Below are 20247 nucleotides of genomic sequence, written 5' to 3'. Positions count from 1 at the left end.
CTCTGGAGCCTGGTGCTGCTAGGGGAGATGTAGGCCGCTCCGCTCCGGCCGCTCTGCGCCCGGCTCTGGCTGCTCTGCACCGCGGGTCTGGCCACTCCGGCCGCTCCGGCCGTTCCGCAACGCGGCTCTGGCTGCTCCGACTGTTCTGGCCGCTCCGCTCCGGCTGTTCTGGCCGCTCCGCTCCGGCTGTTCTGGCCGCTCTGCTCAGCTGTTCTGGCCGCTCCGCTCCGGCTGCTCCAGCCGCTCCACTCCGCGGCTCTGGCCACTCCGCGCGGCCGCTCCAGGCAATCCGCGCTGCGGCTCTGGCTGCTCCGGCTGTTCTGGCCACTCCGCTTGGCTGTTCTGGCCGCTCTACTCGGCTGCTCTGAACCGCGGCTTCGGCTGCTCTGCACCGCGGGTCTGGCCACTCCGGCCGCTCTGGCGGTTCCGCGACGCGGCAGGCCGCTCCACTCTGCAGCTCCTGAAATCTTGAGTATTTACCAAACGTCATTGAGTTTCTCCTACCCACTGGTTTCTCTGCTCATAAGACACTAGTGTACAACCTTCAGGGCACTGACATTGCCCGAAGCCCCTTCCAAAGCAGATCAACGAACCTTCACGTCGAAAGCTGCGCTGAGCTGGACGCTTTAACGCGGTGTTTGATTGGAGCTAAACGAGGCGGTGCATGTGTGAGGAAATGGAGGTGCGGACACACGGAGGGGCCCTGGAACCTCTGGGCCTGCGTGTGTTCCTTTGGAGGTCAGGACCTGCTCATTGTTCTTCAGGACTTTCTCTTACCCCCTCCAGATGAATTACAGAGTAAACCATTAGCTCTGCACTGGTCTCCATTTCTCTAACACTCATTCGTTTACTCTGCCAATATATATTGAACACCTACTATGTTCCAAACCTTATTTTGGGGAGAATATTTGCCCCTGTCCCAGTTCTTTTCTGAGCACAGTTAATAGGACACTATTGGCCTTAAATAACTATGAGAGTAGCTGGGTGTGGTGGTGCCAGCCTGTAATCACAGCTACTCTGGAGACTAGGGCAGGAGAATCGCCAGTTTGAGGCCAGCCGGGGCAACTCAGACCCTGTTTCAAAACAACATTTTAAAAGGGCTAGGGATGTAGTTGAGTGGCAGAATGCTCACCTAGCATGTGTGAAGTCCTGGGTTTAATCTCCAGTACTGCAAACAAAACAAAATCAGCCACGAGAGTAGAAATGAGTGAGTAAACAGGCGGCGAACAAGAAGTCCCGCCTCTACCAAGCTGCCCACTTCTAATCTCCTTGGCTCATGTAGGAAGCCAAGTGTTTCCTTTTTCTTTTAAACGTGATGGTTTAAGAAACAGCATGGAGTCTGGATGAAGACCAGAGATGTCCTCTGAAAGCACAGGAATGTTCAATCTGGCACATTGCTCTTTGCAGCCCTTTCCAATATACATATATATTAATTGAAGCGAAAAAAGGGGAAAGGTTCTGAGGACAAACAAGGCTGTTAGCAATTTGGTACCGTTTTGGTTTATTCGGCGATGAAAATAAGGATGCCTGGGCTTGAACTCTGGTTCTTCCACTTATTAAGTCCTTGACCTTGGGCAAGTCAATCGCTCTGTGACTCAGTTTCCCGGATGATAAAATAAGGATAATAATAGTGTTCAGTTTATAGGGTGGTTGTGAGAAGTAAATGATTTAATGCACGCAAAGCGCTTAGGATAGTATCACATAGTATGCGCCGTGCAACAGCCGATCTTATCTTTATCATAAAGATAGTAATTATAGGTATCTTAGCGACTTTTCCGGACGCCTCTACAGCGAGCCCCGGCTCAGGGATCCGCCCACCCAATCGCCGCAGCGGCCTCTCCCCTCTCGCCCCGCCTCTTCCTGGGGCCGCGCGGTGCATGCCGGACCTTGTAGTCCGTTCGCCGAGTCCTGCGGGCGGGGCCTCGAGGGCGTACTGCATTTCCCAGCATTCCTCGTGGCGGCGGTCGTAAAGCGCGGCGGTCGAACGGCCGGTTCCGGCTGAATGTCAGTGCGGGGCTGCGAGCCGGGGAGGAAGGTGGTTGGCGGTCCCTCCGCCACCTCCGCCGCTGCCGCCTCCGCTTGTGCTGCCGCCGCGGGCGCAGGGCCGCTCGGCGGGTCGGGCATGAGACCGTGAGGCGAGCGACGGGCCTGGGCCGCCGACATGTTTGGCCGCTCGCGGAGCTGGGTGGGCGGGGGCCATGGCAAGTCCTCGCGCAACATCCACTCCTTGGACCACCTCAAGTGAGTGCGGGGCGTGGGGAGGCCGCGGGCCGGCCGCAGGGCTGGGGTCCGAGCTCCGGTGGGGGGCGCTGGGAGGCGTGAGAGGAGCCGGGGAGCGGAGGGGGCGCCCCGAGGAGGCGTGAGGGCTTTGGAGTCCGCGCCTGGCTTCGAACCCTGACCCCGTCGCTTCTAGCTGTGTGACCTTGGACAAGTCGCGTAGCGGTTCAGAGCCTCGGTGTCCCCACTTGAAAAGTAAGGGGATGAGGCTGCGGTTCGTGGGCGCGGACTTTGTTCTTGCCTGGGGTGGGGGCGGCCGGTGGGCACCAAGCTTGCTGGAATGTCACCTCTTAACACTGGACGGCCGCGGGATGCAAGGCCTGGATCCTGGAGTCGGGCAGGGCCGGGTTCGAACTTTAGGCGTGTGCGTTTAGGCCTCAGTTTCCTCGGTTGTAAAAGGAATAGAAAGACAGCGTGGCTTTCTATGATTATTTTGAGGGTTGATTGGACAAGAGAATGAAGGAGAAGTGTAGACCACTTGCAAGTGCTTAATAAAAGACAGTAATTGGAACGAAGTATTTTCTGGAGGGAATCTGTGTAGGGGACAGTGAGCAGTAGAACTCCGGGGAAGGAGAGACACGCAGAGTTCTGGGGAGGAGGGTGCACGGAGGTTGACTGGCGTTGGGGTCAGACCTGCCCCCAGGTTCTGCCTGCGCTACCTGATGACCTTGGACACGTTACCTCACGTCTCTGAGCCTCCAGGTCCACATCAGCAAATGGGGATGAAGAACAGTGTACGCGGATTCAGTAGTGTCATGCTTGGAAAGCAGCGGAGCCAGCCTGGTTACACAGTGTTTGGCCCAGAGTCTATTAGCCCCGTAAGGTCTTCCCAGACCACCATGCTACCTAAAGTGCCCCTCGGCCCCAGTTTCCTTCTGCCAGATATTTCTTATGATCTGTTTTTATGCCTCCCCATCTCTTATTAGACTGGTACTTCCAGGAGTGCAGAGACTGCTTGGTTTGTTCACTCGTGGTTCCAACATCCAGTGCTGTGCCCCCCCCCCCAAGGAGGCGCTCAGTGGAATCTCACTAAAGGATGAACCAATGGGAGGGGGGTACAGAGCGTGCAGGGCGCGACTCGGGATTTTGGAGGGAGGATAAGGAGTATGAGAAAACAGAGACCTTTGAGGAGGGAGTGACTCCAGGGAGGAAAGTGTGGAGAGAAGTAGGCAAGCCCCGGTGCTAAGAAACTGGCTGGTTCCCAGAGGGAGCAGAGGAGGATGGGGCTGGGGTGATGGTGGGAACAGCCGAGGGAGGGTAGAGTTCTGTAGAAAGGATCCCTTAGATGGGGGGGCTTCTCATTTGAGCCTGGGGGTAGGGCGGTGTGGTAGAGGTGCTATGATTCTATAATTCTCAACCGTGTCTCTTTTCTGGCATGGAACAGGCATTTTAACAAATGTTTGTGGGTCTCAAAGAAGGTGAGAGGGTGTCTGGGATGGTTTTGGGGGGTGGGAGAAAGCCAAAGAGAAAAGAGGTACAGGACAAAGTTAGGGGTTGGTAGGGGAGCAGGCATCTTAAATTGGAGGGCAGCTGGCCTGGGAGGGGAGGGCTGAAGGATTTCAGGAATTTCCTGAGTGGGCGGGCGTGGCTGAGAAGGGGAGGGTGGTTATTTGAGGGGCGGAGCCTTGGGTCAGCGCCCAGGTACCTGCAGGCGCCCACCTGACCCTGCCTGACCCGGGCCTTTCGAGTTACTTTGCTATTGACTGACTGTTGTGTGTCAGGCAGTGCTAAGGACTTCCCGGGTGCTGTTTCCCCTAGTCCTCGCACGTCTACGAGCTACAGGGACTATGCTGGTTTCCAGTTGGTAGAAGTAGAAACTAAGGCTTCAGGAGCTTGTCATTTCCCCGAGGTGACGAGGGCTGAAGAGCGTCAGAGCCAGGGTCTGACTCAAGAGCTTGTGTTTGTCACCCTGTCTTTCTGAAAAGAATTTCTTGTTAAGTGAGTCTGGGGAACTCTTGGATGCGGCGGCTGGGACTCCATGCCAGTGGAGCATCTTTGCTAGCCAGGTGCCTGGGCGAGCAGAGGGTCTCAGGTTCCTTTGCACTATCCTGGGAATTGCCCTGGTTCATTGTTTTAGGTTGCTGGAAACCGGAGCTGCCTGCCCTGGATCAGGCTGATCCGCTTAATCCATATTGCAGCCTGCAGAACCTGGCGATCTGTGTATTGGTGTGGGGCTTAGAAGATCCCAAAGCGGCTTGGAAGAGGAGACCATAAACAGCCAGTGCCCACCCCAGTGCTGTTCCGCGCTTCCTTTGGCGCTGAGAGTAAACATCTTGGGTCTTGAGTACAGAACAGCTCATTCCCTTGAGGGAGTCTGCAGGCTGATGGGGGAGGCAGCCATCGAGCCGGTGTCGAGTGCTGGGATCGCAGGAGCCCCGGGGTTCCGTGGGATCCCTTCGTGGCAGCTCTCTGGAGGAGGCAGCATTAGGGCAGAGTCCCCACGGATGGGTACGAGTCACCACGTGGTGCAGCAGGGTGGGAGGAGGGACACCGTAGCCAGGACCCTGGGGTTTGTGGTGCGTCCAGGCGGGAGCTGGTAGTTGTAGGAGACAAGACTGGAGATGGGAGCCAGCCTGGGCTCTGACACTAACCATCCTGGCTTCCAGGGTGACCCAGGACTGGGGTTTCTCGGGACATGGGACTTTCATTGCTAGGACTGGGAAAGTCCTGGGGAAATGGTGCGGATTGTTCCCTGCCAGTGACAAGTGACGGTCCCTTATACGCTCTGGCCCTGACCTAGAACAGCGGGGAGGAGTGGTGGGGATATTTAAAATAATATTGCAATTTGTTTGTTTGGTTGTTGTTTGAAACAAAAAGCATTTGGAAACCCTCTTCTTTTAAATAAACACTTTTTTAATAGTTTGAGATTGACAGAAAGATTGAGAAGACAGTACACAAAGCTAGATCTCCCCCTCTTTTTTTGTATTGGGGCTTTAACCTGGGGACATTCTACCTCTGAGCTGTCCCCCTAGCTCTTTTAATTTTTTCTTTTTGAAAGCAAGGTCTTACCAAGTTGCTGAGAGAGGCTCTCCTTGGCCTGCTGCCCTCTTTTCTCAGCCTCCCTGGTACTAGGTTTGTAGGTGTGAGCCACACGCCTGGCCTAGAGACCCTTCTACCTCTGTACTACACTCCCAGACACCTATTTTTTAATGTTTTTATTTGGAAACAGGGTCTCTTAAGCCAGCGTGGCTGACTTCGAACCTGCGCAATCTTCCTGTCTCCGCCTCCCAAGCGCGGGGATTACAAGCGTGAGCCACCACGCCTGGCCTAGAGACCCTTTTTAAACTACAATATTCTTTTTTTTTTTTTTTTTTGCGGGTCTGAGGATGGAACCCAGGGGCATTTGACCCCCGACCTACACCCCCTGCCTATTTTTATTCTTTATTTTGAAACGAGGTCTCACTAAGTTGCAAAGGGCCTCACTAAGTAGCTGAGGCTGTCCTCGAACCCGCGATCCTCTTGTCTAAGTCTCCCAAATGCTGGGATTACAAGTGTGCGCCACCACGCCTGGCTCACATTATTCTTGATAGCACTCTCAGCTTAAAAACTGGAAAGGAACTCTCCTGATAGATTGGTTTGACTTTTGGCTAAGTGATAGAAAACTGTGTGTGTACCTATGGTCATTGTCTACTGAATTGGATTAGCGATTGATTTACCTAGAGCATATCAAAATAATAAGGGGTGAGCCACGCGTGGTGGTGCACGCTGTAATCCCAGTACTTGGGAGCGGAGGCAGGAGGATTGTGGTTCGTGGGCAGCCTCAGCTACTTAGCGAGGCCCTCTGCAACCTAGTGAGACCTTGTTTCAAAATAAAGAATAAAAAACAGGGCTAGGGGTGTAGCTCAGCGGTCGAATGCCCCTGGGTTCCATCCCTAGTACTGCCCGCCCCCAAATAGTATGGGGTTATTTACTATATGACATCGTGGTTTATTGGCCAGACTAGTAGCAGAGCTGTGACATTAACCATAAAAGCCCACCACCAACAAGAACCGCCACTGCTGGAGTCACGTGCTTGCTACTGACGTCACTTCATGGGGGCCGTGGGTCCCCAGGCTGGCAGGATGTGGTGGCTGTCGTGTTGTTACCTTCACTCTGGTCACCTTTGTGTGGGGGTCAAGTTCCTTGGCTGCAGGTGGCAGAAAGCCCGCGGAATTGCCCGCTGCAGATGGAACTGCTTGGCCCCTGTTAGCGCCCTGCTAAGCGGGCGGGTCTCTTAGATGGAGCAGTTGGGAGCTGTCTCTTTTTCTGTCCCCACTTCTTCCACGCTGCTGGGCTTACACCAGGCCAGCCCAGCGAGTCCCGGGAAAAAGAGAGGGCCCTTTTTTTCTTTTCTCTTTTTTCCTTTTTTTCCTTCTTTCTTTCCTCTCTCCCTCCCTCCCTTCTTCCTCCCTTCTTCTCCAGGGCCATTGGACGTCTTGAACTACAGCCTTAGCCCTATTTTACTTTTTATTTTGAAACAGGGTCTTGCTAAGTTACCACGTGCTAGCCTCAAACCTGCAGTCCTCCTGTCTCAGCCTCCCAAGTACTAGGATGATAGGCATAGGCCACCAGGCCTGGTGGAGAAAGCCTTTTCTTAATATTGCCAGCAGAGATCTGGCACCAAGTATTGCCAGAGTGACTTGGGGGCTGATTTCATCCCTGAGGCAGTCGCTGTGGCCAGGCATGTGGTGCTCTAGTTGGCCAAAACCTTCTTCACAGCCGGGAGTGGGACCAGCTCTGCCTACACTAGTGGATGGAGAATGAGAAGGCTTCCCACGGGCGGGTCGGGGTGTTTTCCCTAAGGAGGTGCCAGGAAGTGTGCGTCCCTGCTCCGTATATTCAGCTTTTGGTCAAGGTAGCGCTGAGAGCTTGGAGTACAATATTGCCAGACTGACTTTCTTGGAATATCATATTTACCGTATCACACCTAATGGGCCGTGGTGTCCAGTCTAAATCCCTCTCGTAGGCCTCAGACACTCCAGACTCTCCCCACCCGTCTGGCTCAGGAGCACAGGGGTCAGGGCCATCCTTGCAGGCAGACACCTGTTTAAAAGGAGACCGAAGGGGTCCTTCAGGGAGTGTAGGTCAGGTAAAGGGGAGGAGGTGAGAGGCCACATCCCCTTTGTGAATCATCTAAGGACTTTGGACTTTAGGCTGTGAGCATTGGGCGGCCATTGAAGGATTTTTTTCCCCTTAGTACTGGGGATGGAACCCAGGGGCATTCTACCTCCAAGCTACACCCCCAGTCCTACCTTTTATTCTTAATTTGGCAACAGAGGCTTGCTAAGTTGCACAGGGCCTCACTAAGTTAGCTGAGGCTGGCTGTAAACCTGCAATCCTCCTGTCTCAGCCTCCCAAGTACTGGGATGACAAGCACGTGGGGCCATGCCTGGCTCCACTAAAGGATTTAAGCAGAGGAGTGCCGGGGTGTGCTGAGGTTTGGAGAATGGGCCAGAAGAGAGCCAGACTGGAGGTCACGCTGCTGGGTCTGGTGGCAGCCTGCTGCAGTCTCTGGCTCCTGTCTCTCACTCACCATCGTGCACCTCACAGCTCACCTGCTGCATCCTCGCTTTCTCTACTTGGCCCTCTACTCTTCTTCCTGCCCATAGCTCTGTCCTTAAATACCAGTTCTCCATAAAAATTGCCCTAGCGACTTGAGCCAACAAGCAACCTGCCCAACTTTGGTGGTTCTTACCGTCTCCCTCAGTGAGAGATTTGTCTAATGCCTCTAATGCCTCATCATAAGCTACCTCGTCCTCTCGCGGGGACCAGGTTCTCCAGCCTCATCCGACGCTGAGTTAGACCTCCAGGAAGCCGGTCGGGGTCCTTGGGTTGTCCTCCTGCAGTCAGAAATCGCCCGAGTTTGCGTGTCTCTGCTCCTGCGTGAGCATGTGCCTCGTGAAGGCCGGGCCAGCCTGGCTTGCTCAGCTGGGTAGTGTCGGGTTGTAGCCCCGAGCCTGGTGCGTAGTATGTGATCAGCAGATACCTGTCACGGGACGACAGGCAAGTTCTGGCCAGCCTCTCCTAGCAGCACGGCAGAGCTGTGACTTCTTCCCAGGCTGCGGTCCCTGCCCACCCTCCCGTTGGCCATCCCAGCCCCAGTCTCGCTCGCTGGCCTGGCTTGACGTCTGTGGGAGGTGATCAGCTGAAGCCCTACTGTGAGCACCTTTCCTCACTTCACTGCCTGGTCTGATCCCGCCCTGATGGAGCGGGCCCAGAAGGCAGGACGCTGACCAGCGGGCGGATTTCAAGGCCCAGAGTGGGATGCTCTGGGGATACCTGGAGGGTCTACCCTCTGGTGCCGAGTGAGCCAGCTAGCCCTCACTGGACCATCCCCGTCCCAAGACACTATGATCTGGGGGCGCGTGTGGATCACGGGCCGCATTTCTGGCCCCCCAGCCGGCTGCCATGCCCCTTCGCTCTCCAGCCTGCCGACGCGTTGCAGGATTCCCAGTAGGAGCATCCTACACGGCTCACTATGGGGCACGTCATAAAACTCGAGCCGTCTTAAGAAAATGCTGCCGCTGGGGACGACTGGAACCCGATCTCTGTGTCTCTCAGCGACGCAATGGCGGATTCCCACGGGGCGGGGCTTCATTAGCTGCCAAGATGTGACTTGTGACGTGGAGACTCCCGGAGAAGGCAGGGGCTGGGGCCTCCACGCTCCCAGTCCTCGGTGACGAACCTCGTGCGCTGGCGCCTGCAGGAGGCCGCGCCTTTCCTGGGCAGGCGTCGCACCCTCCAGCTTGTCCGTCGGCTTAGAGTTTGCCTGTGTGCGAGGTCTGGGGTTGGCTCTGTGCATCCGCACAGCTCCTGGGGGATGTGGCGATGCTGGGTCTTCTCCAGAGCAATGGAGCAGGGCTCAGGGGTGAGGACTTCCCTGACGATGCTCTGCTAGGGACTTTCATGCCCTTTTGGCGTATGGTCTATCTATCTAGTTTATTTTTGGTATGGTAGTTACTTTTATCACTTCATGCAAACGCTTGGCTAATGACACTGTTACTTACTTCAGCGTTGGCACTTTCTAAACGAGAAGGGTCATAAACTTGGGATCAGACTGCCTGGTTTCTGATGCTGTCTCCACCAGGCTGCCCTGGGACACCGGGCTGCCACCTTCCACCTAGGGCCTGAGCGCCCCAGGGCAGCCGCCCTCGGAGGCGCTCCTTCTCGGGGCTGAGTGCACACAGTCAGAGCACTCGGACCCTAGCAATAGCCGCTGATTTGACCATGCTGGGGATTGAAATGTAAACCCTCGCTGAGTGTGGCGGCGCACGCTTGTCATCCCAGCATTCAGGAGGCTGAGACCTGAGGATCGCAGTTCACGGACAGCCTCAGCTTCTTAGTGAGGCCCTCTGCAACGCAGTGAGACCTGGTTTCAAAATAAAAGAATAAAAAATAGGGCAGGGGGTGTAGCTCAGAGGTCGAATGCCCCTGGGTTCCATCCCCAGACCCGCAAAAAAAAAAAAAAGTAAACCGTCAGAGTTTGAGAGAAATATATCATTACAACAGTTGTTACTATTGTGAGAGAAAAATCTTAATTTGTTATAGTTAACTATTCAAGGCTGCCAAGCATGGTGGCACATGTTTGTAATCCTAGTACTTAAGAGGCTGAGACAGGAGGATCACAAGTTCAAGGACACCCTTAAGCAAGCAGTGAGGCTCATCAACTTAGTGAGACCCTGTTTCCAAATAAAAAATAAGTCTGGGGTGTAGCTCGGAGGTAGAATGCCTCTGGGCTCAATATATATATATACATATATATATATATATATATATATATATACATATATATATATATATATATATTTTTTTTTTTTCAAGGCAATCACTCTGTCCTCTAGCTATCTGAGATGGGGCCTGGGCTTTGTACAGGAAGATGGTTCTTGTAACACTCTTGTCCTGGAAGCAGTTAGGAGTCTCCTCTCCTTTGGAGGAGCAGCTACTGTGTACCGCCTTTCAGTGGCATTTCATGTGGCCATGATTGACCTCTACAAACAGTTGTCAACAGCGAAATGTCTTTATTTTAGCATCCAGTGGGCAAAAAAGATGGGCATGGACGTGAACTTACAACATGCACCCCAGCTGGGTGGCGTGGTGGCGCACACTTGTAATCCCAGCATTTGGGAGGCTGAGATGGGAGGATCGTGGTTCACGGACAGCCTCAGCTACTTAGTGAGGTCCTTTGCAACTCAGTGAGACCCTGTTTAAAAAAAAAAAAAGACTAAAATATAGGGCTGGGGATATGACTTGGAGGTAGAATGCCCCTGGGTTCCATCCTTGGTAGGAAAAAAAAAAAAAAAACATGTCTCATGCACCCCAATTGTGTAAAAATCCGTCACAAAGAAAGAGGCCGAGGAAGTAGATAACTCCTGCGGTCCTGCCTCTGGGCGGTGGCGTGACTGACAGTTGCCATTTCTCTTTTTTTGTTCTCATCTTCAACAACCAAAAACAAAACAAAACGAAACTCTCCCTAAAATGAATGCTACATTTCTGATCAGAAAGTTTTAAGCTGTGTATGTCTCTGAGGTAGTTGAGTTACTTGATCTCCCAAAGCTCCGGAATTAGGTACAACGTTAAAACATTAAATCGGAGCCCATTCACTGCCCCTCCAGTGCACTCAGGTCCGTGTATATCGAGGGTCTCTCCCTAGAATAGTGTGCAGGGCGCCGTGAGGAAGGAGCAAGGTTGGAGAGCGTCACACCTCGAAATCTAGGGGGTCTCTCTGTGGACTCGTGGCAGGCCTGGTTGTGCACACAGCTACTCCAGAGGCGGAGGCAGGGAGATCGCAAGTTCAAGGCTGGCCTCAGCAACCTATTGAGACCCTGTCTCAAAATACAATTTTTGAAGAGGCTGGGGAGGTAGCTTAGAGGTAAGATGCTTCTAGGATCGATCCCCAGTACTGGAAGAGGAAGAGGAGAAGAAGAGGAAGAAAGAGAGAGGGGTGGGGGAGAGGGAAACGTAACCAAAGTTGCGCAAGACCATTGTAAAGACGGCAGTTCTCTAAAGGCACCTAGAGATTAGGAGAGTCTCAACGGAGTCTTAGGTATTTTTGTGGAAACTGAGAAAGCGATTTTTAAATGTTTCTAGAAATGCCACAGGTCTAGGATGGCCAATATCATATTGAAAATAAAAGCCAGAAGGGAAGAACTTGGAGGGCATCCATTACCACACCACAAGATTTATCACAGAGCTGCAGCCATCGGGCAGCATGGCACGGCATCGGGTAGACAGGTCCACGGGGCTGGAGCGTTCAGGAAGAGGCTCACACGTGCACTCCCTGGGGAGCGACAGAGGCGGCCCTGGAGCGCCCTTCAGGCAGTGGCATGCTCAGTGAAGGCCCTGTCTAGATAAGTACTCATTTTGGCCAATACCTTACACTACAAAACGTCAGTTCCTGATGTGCTCTAAGGCAAAATGCGAAAGGTAAAACAATAATTTTATTAGGAAAAAAATAGCATTTCTTCACGACCTTGGGGAAGGTGTGGATTTCCTAATCTTGATATAAAAAATGCTATCCAAGGGATAGATTGATAAATGGGACTACATTAAAATGACTAACCTCTGCCATCAAAAGGCCTTTATAATAAGAGTGCGAAGGTAAGCCATAGACAGAGGAGGTGTTTGTAATGTGGATGTCGAGGAAGGATTTATGCCCAGAGTATCTGGGCTGTGGTGCAGCTCAGGGGTAGAGTGTTTGCCTTCCTTACATGAATTCCTGGGTTCAATCCCAGCACCCAAGAAGGGAGGGAATGACCCCTCCCCAAAGAGGACGATCAGACGAGCCATGGGGCCCAGGGGCAGGCGCTGGCTTGCTTTAGTGTCCACGCGGTGGCGTGCAGTGCGGGCTCACCACACTGTACCCAGCAGGATGGCTCCTAAAGCTGGAGAGGCCGGGGCCAGGACAGCTGAACCCTCAGCCCCACCTCCTCACCTGTCTTGGCCCGCAGCTGTGGCAGTGGGCAGGGCCCCAGCTGGCTGTGCGCTGGGGTCAGGGAAGCTGCTCGTGCCAGGCTCAGGGAGCCCGTCAGATCCTCAGGACCTGCTACCTGCCCTTTGTCTGGAAAGGCTTCCTAGTAGTAATTTGAGTGGCGTTTATTTTAGAGATTATTTAATGAAAGCAACAATAGTAACTAGGACTTGTATCATATACAGTAACTGTGGATATAGTTCTCTCTCTGGTTATTTGTTCTTCCCATAGCAAGTAGATGCTAAAGTATTTTAGTGCTGTTGCTGCTCCGGGTTGGGATAACTGATGAACACAGAGGTGAAGTCGCTTGCTCAAGGTCACCTGGTCAACAGGGGATAGACATCTGTTAGCCATGCCAGCTCTAGTGTCTGTCATTCACACATACTCTACTGCCCCTTTAGAAACGCCCCAGACATTCTGCTTCCTCTCTGGTATTTCTGTGCCTTCTCCCTACAATACTCCCCCACTCCTGCCCCAGTCCCCTTCCTCGACTCTTTCGACCCAGCCTTGATCTTATTGTGTGTGTGTGTGTGTGTGTGTGTGTGTGTGTGTGTGTGTGTGTGTTGGAGATTGGACCCAGGGGCATTCTACCTCTGAGCTACACCCACAAGCCACTTTTTATACTTTATTTGGAAACAGGGTCTCACTAAGTTGCAGAGGGCCTCACTAAGTAGCTGAAGCTGACCACAAACCTGCACTCTTCTGTCACAGGCTTCCAAGTACTGTTTTTTTTTTCTTTTTTTGTGGTACTGGGGATGGAGCCCAGGGGCTTTCTACCTCTGGGCTACACTCCCAGACCTATGTTATATTTTATTTGGAAGCAGGGTCTCACTAAGTTGCTGAGAGCTTCACTAAGTAGCTGAGGTTGGCTTCAAACCTACACGATCCTCCTGTCTCAGCCTCCCAAGTGCTGGGATTACAAGCGTGTACCACCTGCCCGGCAAGTACTGGGTTTTCAAGGATGTATCACCATGCCCAGCTGCGAGACTCTTTTTCAAAATAAAAAAAAATAAAAAAAAGTTAGAGAAGTAGAAGTAGAATGTACCTGGGTTCAGTACCCAGTACCTAAAAGGAAAGGAAATTCCAGAGCAGGGAGAACCTGCCCCCCCCCCAACAATGCCTATACCTGGCAGGGCGTCCAGCATTCTGTGGCCTGCGTGGAGTGTGGCCGTGGCTGCCTCTCACTTTAGTGGGGGCTGCGGATGTAGCTCAGTGATGGGATGGGTGCTTACCATGCACGAGACCCTGGGTTCCATCCCTAGCACTGGAAAATAGAGACAGCAAAACGGCAAAAACAGACCATCAGTGGACTGGGCGCCTGACTGAACGGGGCTGCGGTAAGCCGTCACCGGGACAGGCGGCTCATGCGGGAGGCCTGGGAGGCTCACCTTGGAAAACTGCTCCGGGAGCCCCTGGGGAAGCGCAGCTGAGGCGAGATGGGGACACGCAGGTGGGTCCCTGCAGGCCGTCCAGGAGCCGAGTACTTTAGCTACCTTACCACGTAGGGAGGCCGCCGTGGTGCTGGCGCAGATGGTGAAGGATTCCTATTTTGGAGGGAAATAATTACTTATTGCATGTTAAAAATTGCATGCAATTTTTAATCAAGTTAGTTGAGCACTTGCTGATACTATGTCTTTATAACACACAGCAGTAGTACTAGGAAATAAGCCCCAGCTCCAGCCCCAGCCCCAGCCCCAGCCCCAGCCAGCGCAGGTTGTACCTAATTGTCCCTGCAAGCCTTTCTAGCCTGCCATCTTTTGAGGCTCGGTGGGGCAGTCTGTCTAATCTTCCTTGCTCTTTCCAGCCCCCACCCCCATCTGAAGGTGGCTGTAAGGGGAATTGGAAGGCGACTTCCCGAGCCGCTTCCTTCCCAAGCCAGAGAATTTGCTTGAGTTCCGTGAGCCCTGAATTTGCTTGAGTCTGTTGGTCCTCAAGGAACTGTCGTAAAAGGCGTCCAGGTGGCACGCCCACGGTTCCCAGCCAGGCTACTGGTGCCTGCACTGTTCAGAGCTAGCCTCGGTGGCGCTTTTGCTCTCCCTCTCCATTTAACAGAGACGTCCAGGCACATACTGTGCCTTCCATCTGCCCCGCAGTCAGCTTCGGGGCCGTTTGGACAGATGAAGTGCAGTGCTGAGGCCTCTCAGGCCACTTAACTCCGAATTTCAGAGTCTGTGCTCAGGAAGTAAGGTCATTGCCCTTGGACTGCGGACCACCCACTGCATTTGAGCCTTTATTTCCAATGGGCATCTACACTCCAGGGGGGGTGTTGGGCATTCCGAGGATAATCTTTATTGCTTGTGGTTTTTGTCCCAGCCACTGAATTTGGGACCCAGCCTCCCTGCACGGTGGTTCCATCTCTCTGAATTGCAGCATCAGCCTGGCTGTGGTCCTGTGCGAGGCGTTCAGCCCTGAGCCCCGTGTCTCCATCAGCATCAGAATCAGCAGGGAGTGTGTGAAATAGGCCTATTCTCCCCCCGCCCCGAAACCAGATATATTGAGCCTGCCCTACAGAAGATTCTCTTGCACACCAGCTTAAGAATGGCTGTCTTTAATAAGGGTCCGTCCTTGCTCTTGCCTGGGTCTGGGGTGATGTAGCCCTGCTATCGGTGCTTCGGAATGTTGTCGGCCATTTTTCTCGGGTGGTCCACGGCGTCTAATCCGAGTGGGAGGTCTGCTGACTGAGTCTGACAGGGCACTGTGTGTCGTCCCGCGATGTTGCTGGGGGGTCTCTGGGCCTGGCTTACACGGCACTTGGTAACCTTGTTTCTCCTCTCGTCTTAGGTATCTGTACCATGTTTTGACTAAGAACACCACAGTGACAGAACAGAACCGGAACCTGCTGGTGGAGACTATCCGTTCCATCACCGAGATCCTGATCTGGGGAGATCAGAATGACAGCTCTGTGTTTGAGTAAGGGCTTCTTTCCAGTGTTTGTTGTTTTGGGTTCTTCCTCTTCCTTTGAATGTTTTCCCAAATGTGTACCATGACTCATTCCCGATGATGTCACAACTTGACGCTAATTCTGTCTTGCCCAAATATCTAGCTATATAAAATGCCCTTTACACACTGCAGAAATGCAAGCCAAAATGGGGAAGTGAGAGGAATGAGGCTCTGGAAAAGCTGAACATGTCTTCGGTCATTTTCCAAGTGGTGTCTGATTACCTCCCCAAAGGGGGGACGTGTCCTGGGTGGGTAGATCCTAGGTGCCCTGGGAGGCCCTGCGCGGGCCAGCCGCCGAGGGCCAGCAGCTGGTGTGTCTCCTGAGGGCCAGGCACGGGCTGAGCCCCAGGGTCACACAGCTGGTCGGTGGTGGAGGAGCATCTCACCCAGAGCCCCCGAGCACTTTCTGCCCAACCTGGACTTCCTAAGTGGACAGTCTGAGGCCAAGCTCTTCTCTCTGAGCCTCGGTTTTCTCATCTTCAAAGAAGAGAGAAAAGGTTCTCTGTAGTGCTTGGTTCAGAGCTTGTACTCACTGATGATAACAAATTTAATAAAAACAGGTGTGTCGACCAGGGGGTTAAAATACAAAGGCTGAAAACCATGAAATGCCTCCCGGTAGACCTGTCTGTGTCTCAGTGTAGAAGAATTTGGGGTTGGTACAACCACCACACACACGCATGTGTGTGTTGAGTCTTCAGCACACATATTTTGTCACAGTTGTTGTTACTGTTTGTGAATGCATCCTGGGGGTTGAAGTCACGGGCATTCCCTGAGGCTGACTTGGAACCCACGATCCTCCTGTCTCCGCTTCTCAAGTACTAGGATAATGGGCATATGCCACCACATCCAGCCTTAAATATACATATATATAAATGTATTTGTTCTCAAATATATGTATATAGTCATTCTCAATTATAAGTAGTAAGGCTTTTATAAAAAAACATTTAAAAAAAATAAAGGTGTTCCACTTCCAACCTGGTTTTGTATTAGTTATCCTGAATTGACGTTAAGTATGGTGCTTTATTTTCATCCATAAAGTTATTTAATAAAGATTCTTATGGAAAATGCAAACTCATTAAAATACAAACCCCTGACATTGGCTCTGATCCCTAAAGGAAAGTGTGGGAGTACTCGAGTGAGGCGCAGCTTATAAGTGGAACCAGCTCCCTTTAAGGATCATGGAGAATCGGTTGGTTTGTTTGTTTGTTTGTTTGTGTCTGTTTTTGCAGACGAGGAGGACTCTCAGTTTAGAGATTAGAAGCTGTGCTCCCTTTTACCAGGAGGACTTTCTTTGTAGAAAACTACTCTAAGAGCTCAGTAGAAAAACTACTGTGCTCTTAGAGTCCCAGGGATGCTGGGAGTGCACCGCCACAGAGCTCCCAGGTGTTTATGTTTCTAACACATCTTTCAGTTTTGGAGCATAGCATTAGATTTACAGAAAAGTTGCAGAATTAGTGTAGGAAATTCCTCTCTACCCCTTGCCACTGTCAACGCCTCACATCACTGCGGCGTTTGTTACTGCTCAGTAACTGACCCGGGCACATTACTGTGAAGTAGGTTTCGGGCTCGGCTGGATTTCCCCGGTTTTTGCATTCACGTCTCCGTGCTGTTCCAGGCTCCTCCAGCACATCGAGCCATTGCATCTCCGCGGTCGCTTCTGGTCTGGGCCGCTTCTTCACGTTCCCTTGTTTGTGACCTTCATAGTTTTGAGTACTGGCCAGATAGCCTGCAGAACGGCCCCAGTCTGAGTCTGATGATATCTTCTTGATTAGACTGGGGACTATGGGACGAGCGTGGGAAAAGGAAGATGCTCTCCGCCCTTCACAGCTGGCGCTCGGCTGGCGCAGGAGGTCTCCAGGCGTGTTACCGCCCAGTCACCTGGCCAGCCGGTGCTGCCGTGTCTCCACTGTCGGGTCGCAGGTGCCCTTTCTCTTTGTTTTGCTTTACAAGAGTCACTAAATCTAGTGCCGCTTTCAAGATGAGGGATGGGAGTTAAGCTTTACCTTCTAGAGGTATTATTGCATTGTATATACATATACATATACATATACATATACATATACATATACATATACATATACATCATATACATATACATATACATACACACACATTTTTTTGTGGTACTGGAGGTGGAACCAGGGTCTTTTCTACCTCCAGGCTACACTCCCAGACCTATTTTATACTTTATTTGGAAACAGGGTCTCACTAAGTTGCTGAGAGCCTCACTAAGTAGCTGAGGCTGGCTTCGAACCTGTGCGATCCTCCTGTCTCAGCCTCCCAGGTGCTGGGATTACAAGCGTGCGCCACCACGCCCAGCTATAATATATTATTGAAATTCTTCATGGAAGAGTCGTCTTTCCTCTCCCTCTATTGTTTTATTTTTTCCTTTACTTATATCAGTATAAACCTGCGCACCTTTATCCCATCGTGGGTTAGGGTCCAGCGCTGTACAGTTCAGCGGTGGCCACTGGGACCCCTTGGCTTGGATCTTGTGCCCTGACTTGCTTCTGTCCTTGTGCTTTTGAGCACTTCCTTACTTCCTGGTGCTACAAGATACTCTAGGCTCATCTTGTGTTTTTCCTGCCCCAGCCTTAGGACCAATCATCCATTTTTCCAAGGAGACTCCTAATGTCCTGGAAATTTTCAAAAGTCAGGCTTGGGAGTTTTACTCTAGATCTACTGATTTAGCCCCTGGAGCAAGTGCACGCGTGGTTTTTTGTTTGTTTGTTTTGGTATTGGAGGCTGAACACAAGGGCATTCTACCCATGAGTTATACCCTCATAACAAATAATAAAATAGCCCTCCCTATGTCAGTATTTATTTTGAGACAGAGTCTCAGTAAATTGCTGAAGCGGGCCTCAAACCTGTGATCCTTCTGTCCTGCCTCCCCAGTACTGGGACAACAGGTATGCACCACCATGCCCAGCAGTGCACACTTTAAAAGTCCCCATAAGCTCCCGCATTGGTGACACGAGGGAGTTGCTGATTTATACAGCCTGAAGTAAAGGTAGACAAAATAGGTCAAATGACAGAAATACTGTGGAGGTCAGTGTGAGTGGCAGACAGGCAGACAGGCTCCCAGAGTCAGAACTGGAAAAGATTTTAGGGTTTTTTAGGTCATACTTACCCATCCATTTACCCTTTCATGGATACAGAGAGAAATTGTGCGGCGCTGAGCAAGTGCCAGGCTCCTGACCAGCCACTGTGCAGCTGCAGCCAAGGGCACAACACCATGGCTAAGGCAAGCAGCGACTCTGGAGACCCAGGGTTTCCTGCTGGCTACTCCAGTGAAAGGTTGTCTATCTTAACTTGAATGCACAGAGCACGTAACCAGAAACATTGTTTTCTTCCTTTAAACACAGGCACTTGGGCCAGGCATGGTGGCACACACCTGTAATCTCAGTACTTAGGAAGCTGAGACAGAGGATCACAGGTTCAAGGACAACCTCAGTAGGTTAGCGAGGCCCTCCACAACTTAGTGAGACCCTGTTTCAAACTAAAACATAAAATAGGGCTGGAGGGTGTAGCTCAGAGGTAGAGTGCTCCTGGGTTCAATCCCCAGTACCATGAAAAGGAAGGAAAGGCATTGGGGGTTCTGTGTACCTCCAAAGCCAGTGCCCCCAGCCGCATGCAGAGCAAGACGGTGTCAGCAGACGTGGGGCTGGATGGGGTCCCTCCACCAACCGGCACAGTGGTCTTTGTTTTCAGTTCTTGTCCTCAAGATACAGAAACTACCAACTTGACAACTTGGAAGCTAGAACTTACATTGCTCAGCATCATCTTGTCCCTCTGCAGGAAATTCCAGTTATTGTTTTCCTTAACAACCAAAGATAGGCAAGAAAAAGAAAGAGGCTTGGTAAGGGGAACGAAGGATGCAGGGTCTGCGGTGGAAAGTACTACTTGTTGGGTTTAAAGCGCAGATCGCTGTGTGATCATTTAGTAGGTAAAGACTGTTCCCATTCTGTCAGAAATCTAGTTCAGAGCTTCCTGGATCAGCACCGTCCCCAGGTTCTGGGAAGCGAGTCAGAAGCTGGCACGCTGGCCTCAGTGCAGGACGGCGCTGTGGCAGGCGGAGGCCTGGCCTGGCACCCGCATGCTCCGGTGGGGCCCACGCGCGTGCCGAGTGCACCCGAGGGTGAGTTGGCTCTCCATGTGTTAGAGCAAACCACTGACCCTTCCCATTCTCTCCCCAGCTTCTTCCTGGAGAAGAACATGTTTGTTTTCTTCTTGAACATTCTGCGGCAGAAATCGGGCCGCTACGTGTGCGTCCAGCTGCTGCAGACCTTGAACATCCTCTTTGAGAACATCAGCCACGAGACCTCACTCTGTAAGGACACGGCTTGGCGTTTGCCTCTGTTCTGCTGGGGGTCGGCGGGGTGTAGTTTGGCGTGGTCTCTGTATGTCTCTGCTCACTGTGTCAGTCAGTCTGCTCGCGCTTCGCTAACAAAGTACCCCGGAAATTTGTTTTCTCAAGTTGGGGAGGATAGAAGTCCAAGTTGCAGCTGCCATCGGGGCTGGTTTCTGGCTTGTAGAGAGCTACTGTCTTCGTCTGATTTCTGCTACTGTGACAAGATACCCGAGACTGGGTATTTTATTAAGAAAAGAGGCTTATTTTGGCTCGAGATTCAGGAAGCAGATTGGGTGGCCACATCTAGTGAGGGTCTCATTCTGTTTCAGCTCTGGCAGGAGGTGCAAGGGCAAGAGGGTACAGGCTGAGGGGAGAGGACACTGGCTTGGGTACAGCCTTCTCTCAGGGTCCAGCCCCACAAGAGCGAGAACCCGTTTCAGAAGGGCTCTGCCCCGTGACCTACCACCGCCACATTGGGGAATTCAGGTGCCAGCACGTGAACGTTTCAGGGACACACTCGGGCTATACAGAGCAGTCACCTTCTCGCTGGCGTGGCCTGTCCTCTGGGCAACGAGAGAGAAAGCAGGATATAGGAGAGGGAGGAGGGAGGGAGGGAGGCCAGCCTCCAGTATCTCCTCCTCTTCGAGGCGCACCGGTTCCGTTTGATTAGGACCCAACCCTTCTTATTTAACCGCACCTCTAAAACCTATCTCCAGTACAGTCGCATCGAAGG

At 52.2% G+C, this 20247-nt stretch overlaps 1 protein-coding gene across 1 annotated transcript in view; it reads left to right on the top strand.

Moving 5' to 3' along the window:
• Nucleotides 1-2161: 2161 nt before the first annotated feature.
• The window catches only part of CLEC16A (C-type lectin domain containing 16A), a gene marked incomplete at both ends in the record, with an annotated part of 240689 nt that continues 222603 nt past the window's right edge, over nt 2162-20247 (top strand). The window contains 3 exons of the mRNA XM_080704466.1: nt 2162-2241; nt 15005-15133; nt 19360-19493. Coding sequence (XP_080560592.1) covers nt 2162-2241; nt 15005-15133; nt 19360-19493 — 343 coding nt within the window. The remainder of the gene's footprint in view (nt 2242-15004; nt 15134-19359; nt 19494-20247) is intronic.

Source organism: Muscardinus avellanarius, assembly GCF_963383645.1.
Source record: "Muscardinus avellanarius genome assembly, chromosome: 10".
NCBI classification, from domain to species: Eukaryota; Metazoa; Chordata; class Mammalia; order Rodentia; family Gliridae; genus Muscardinus; species Muscardinus avellanarius.
This window is presented reverse-complemented; position numbering and strand designations above follow the sequence as displayed.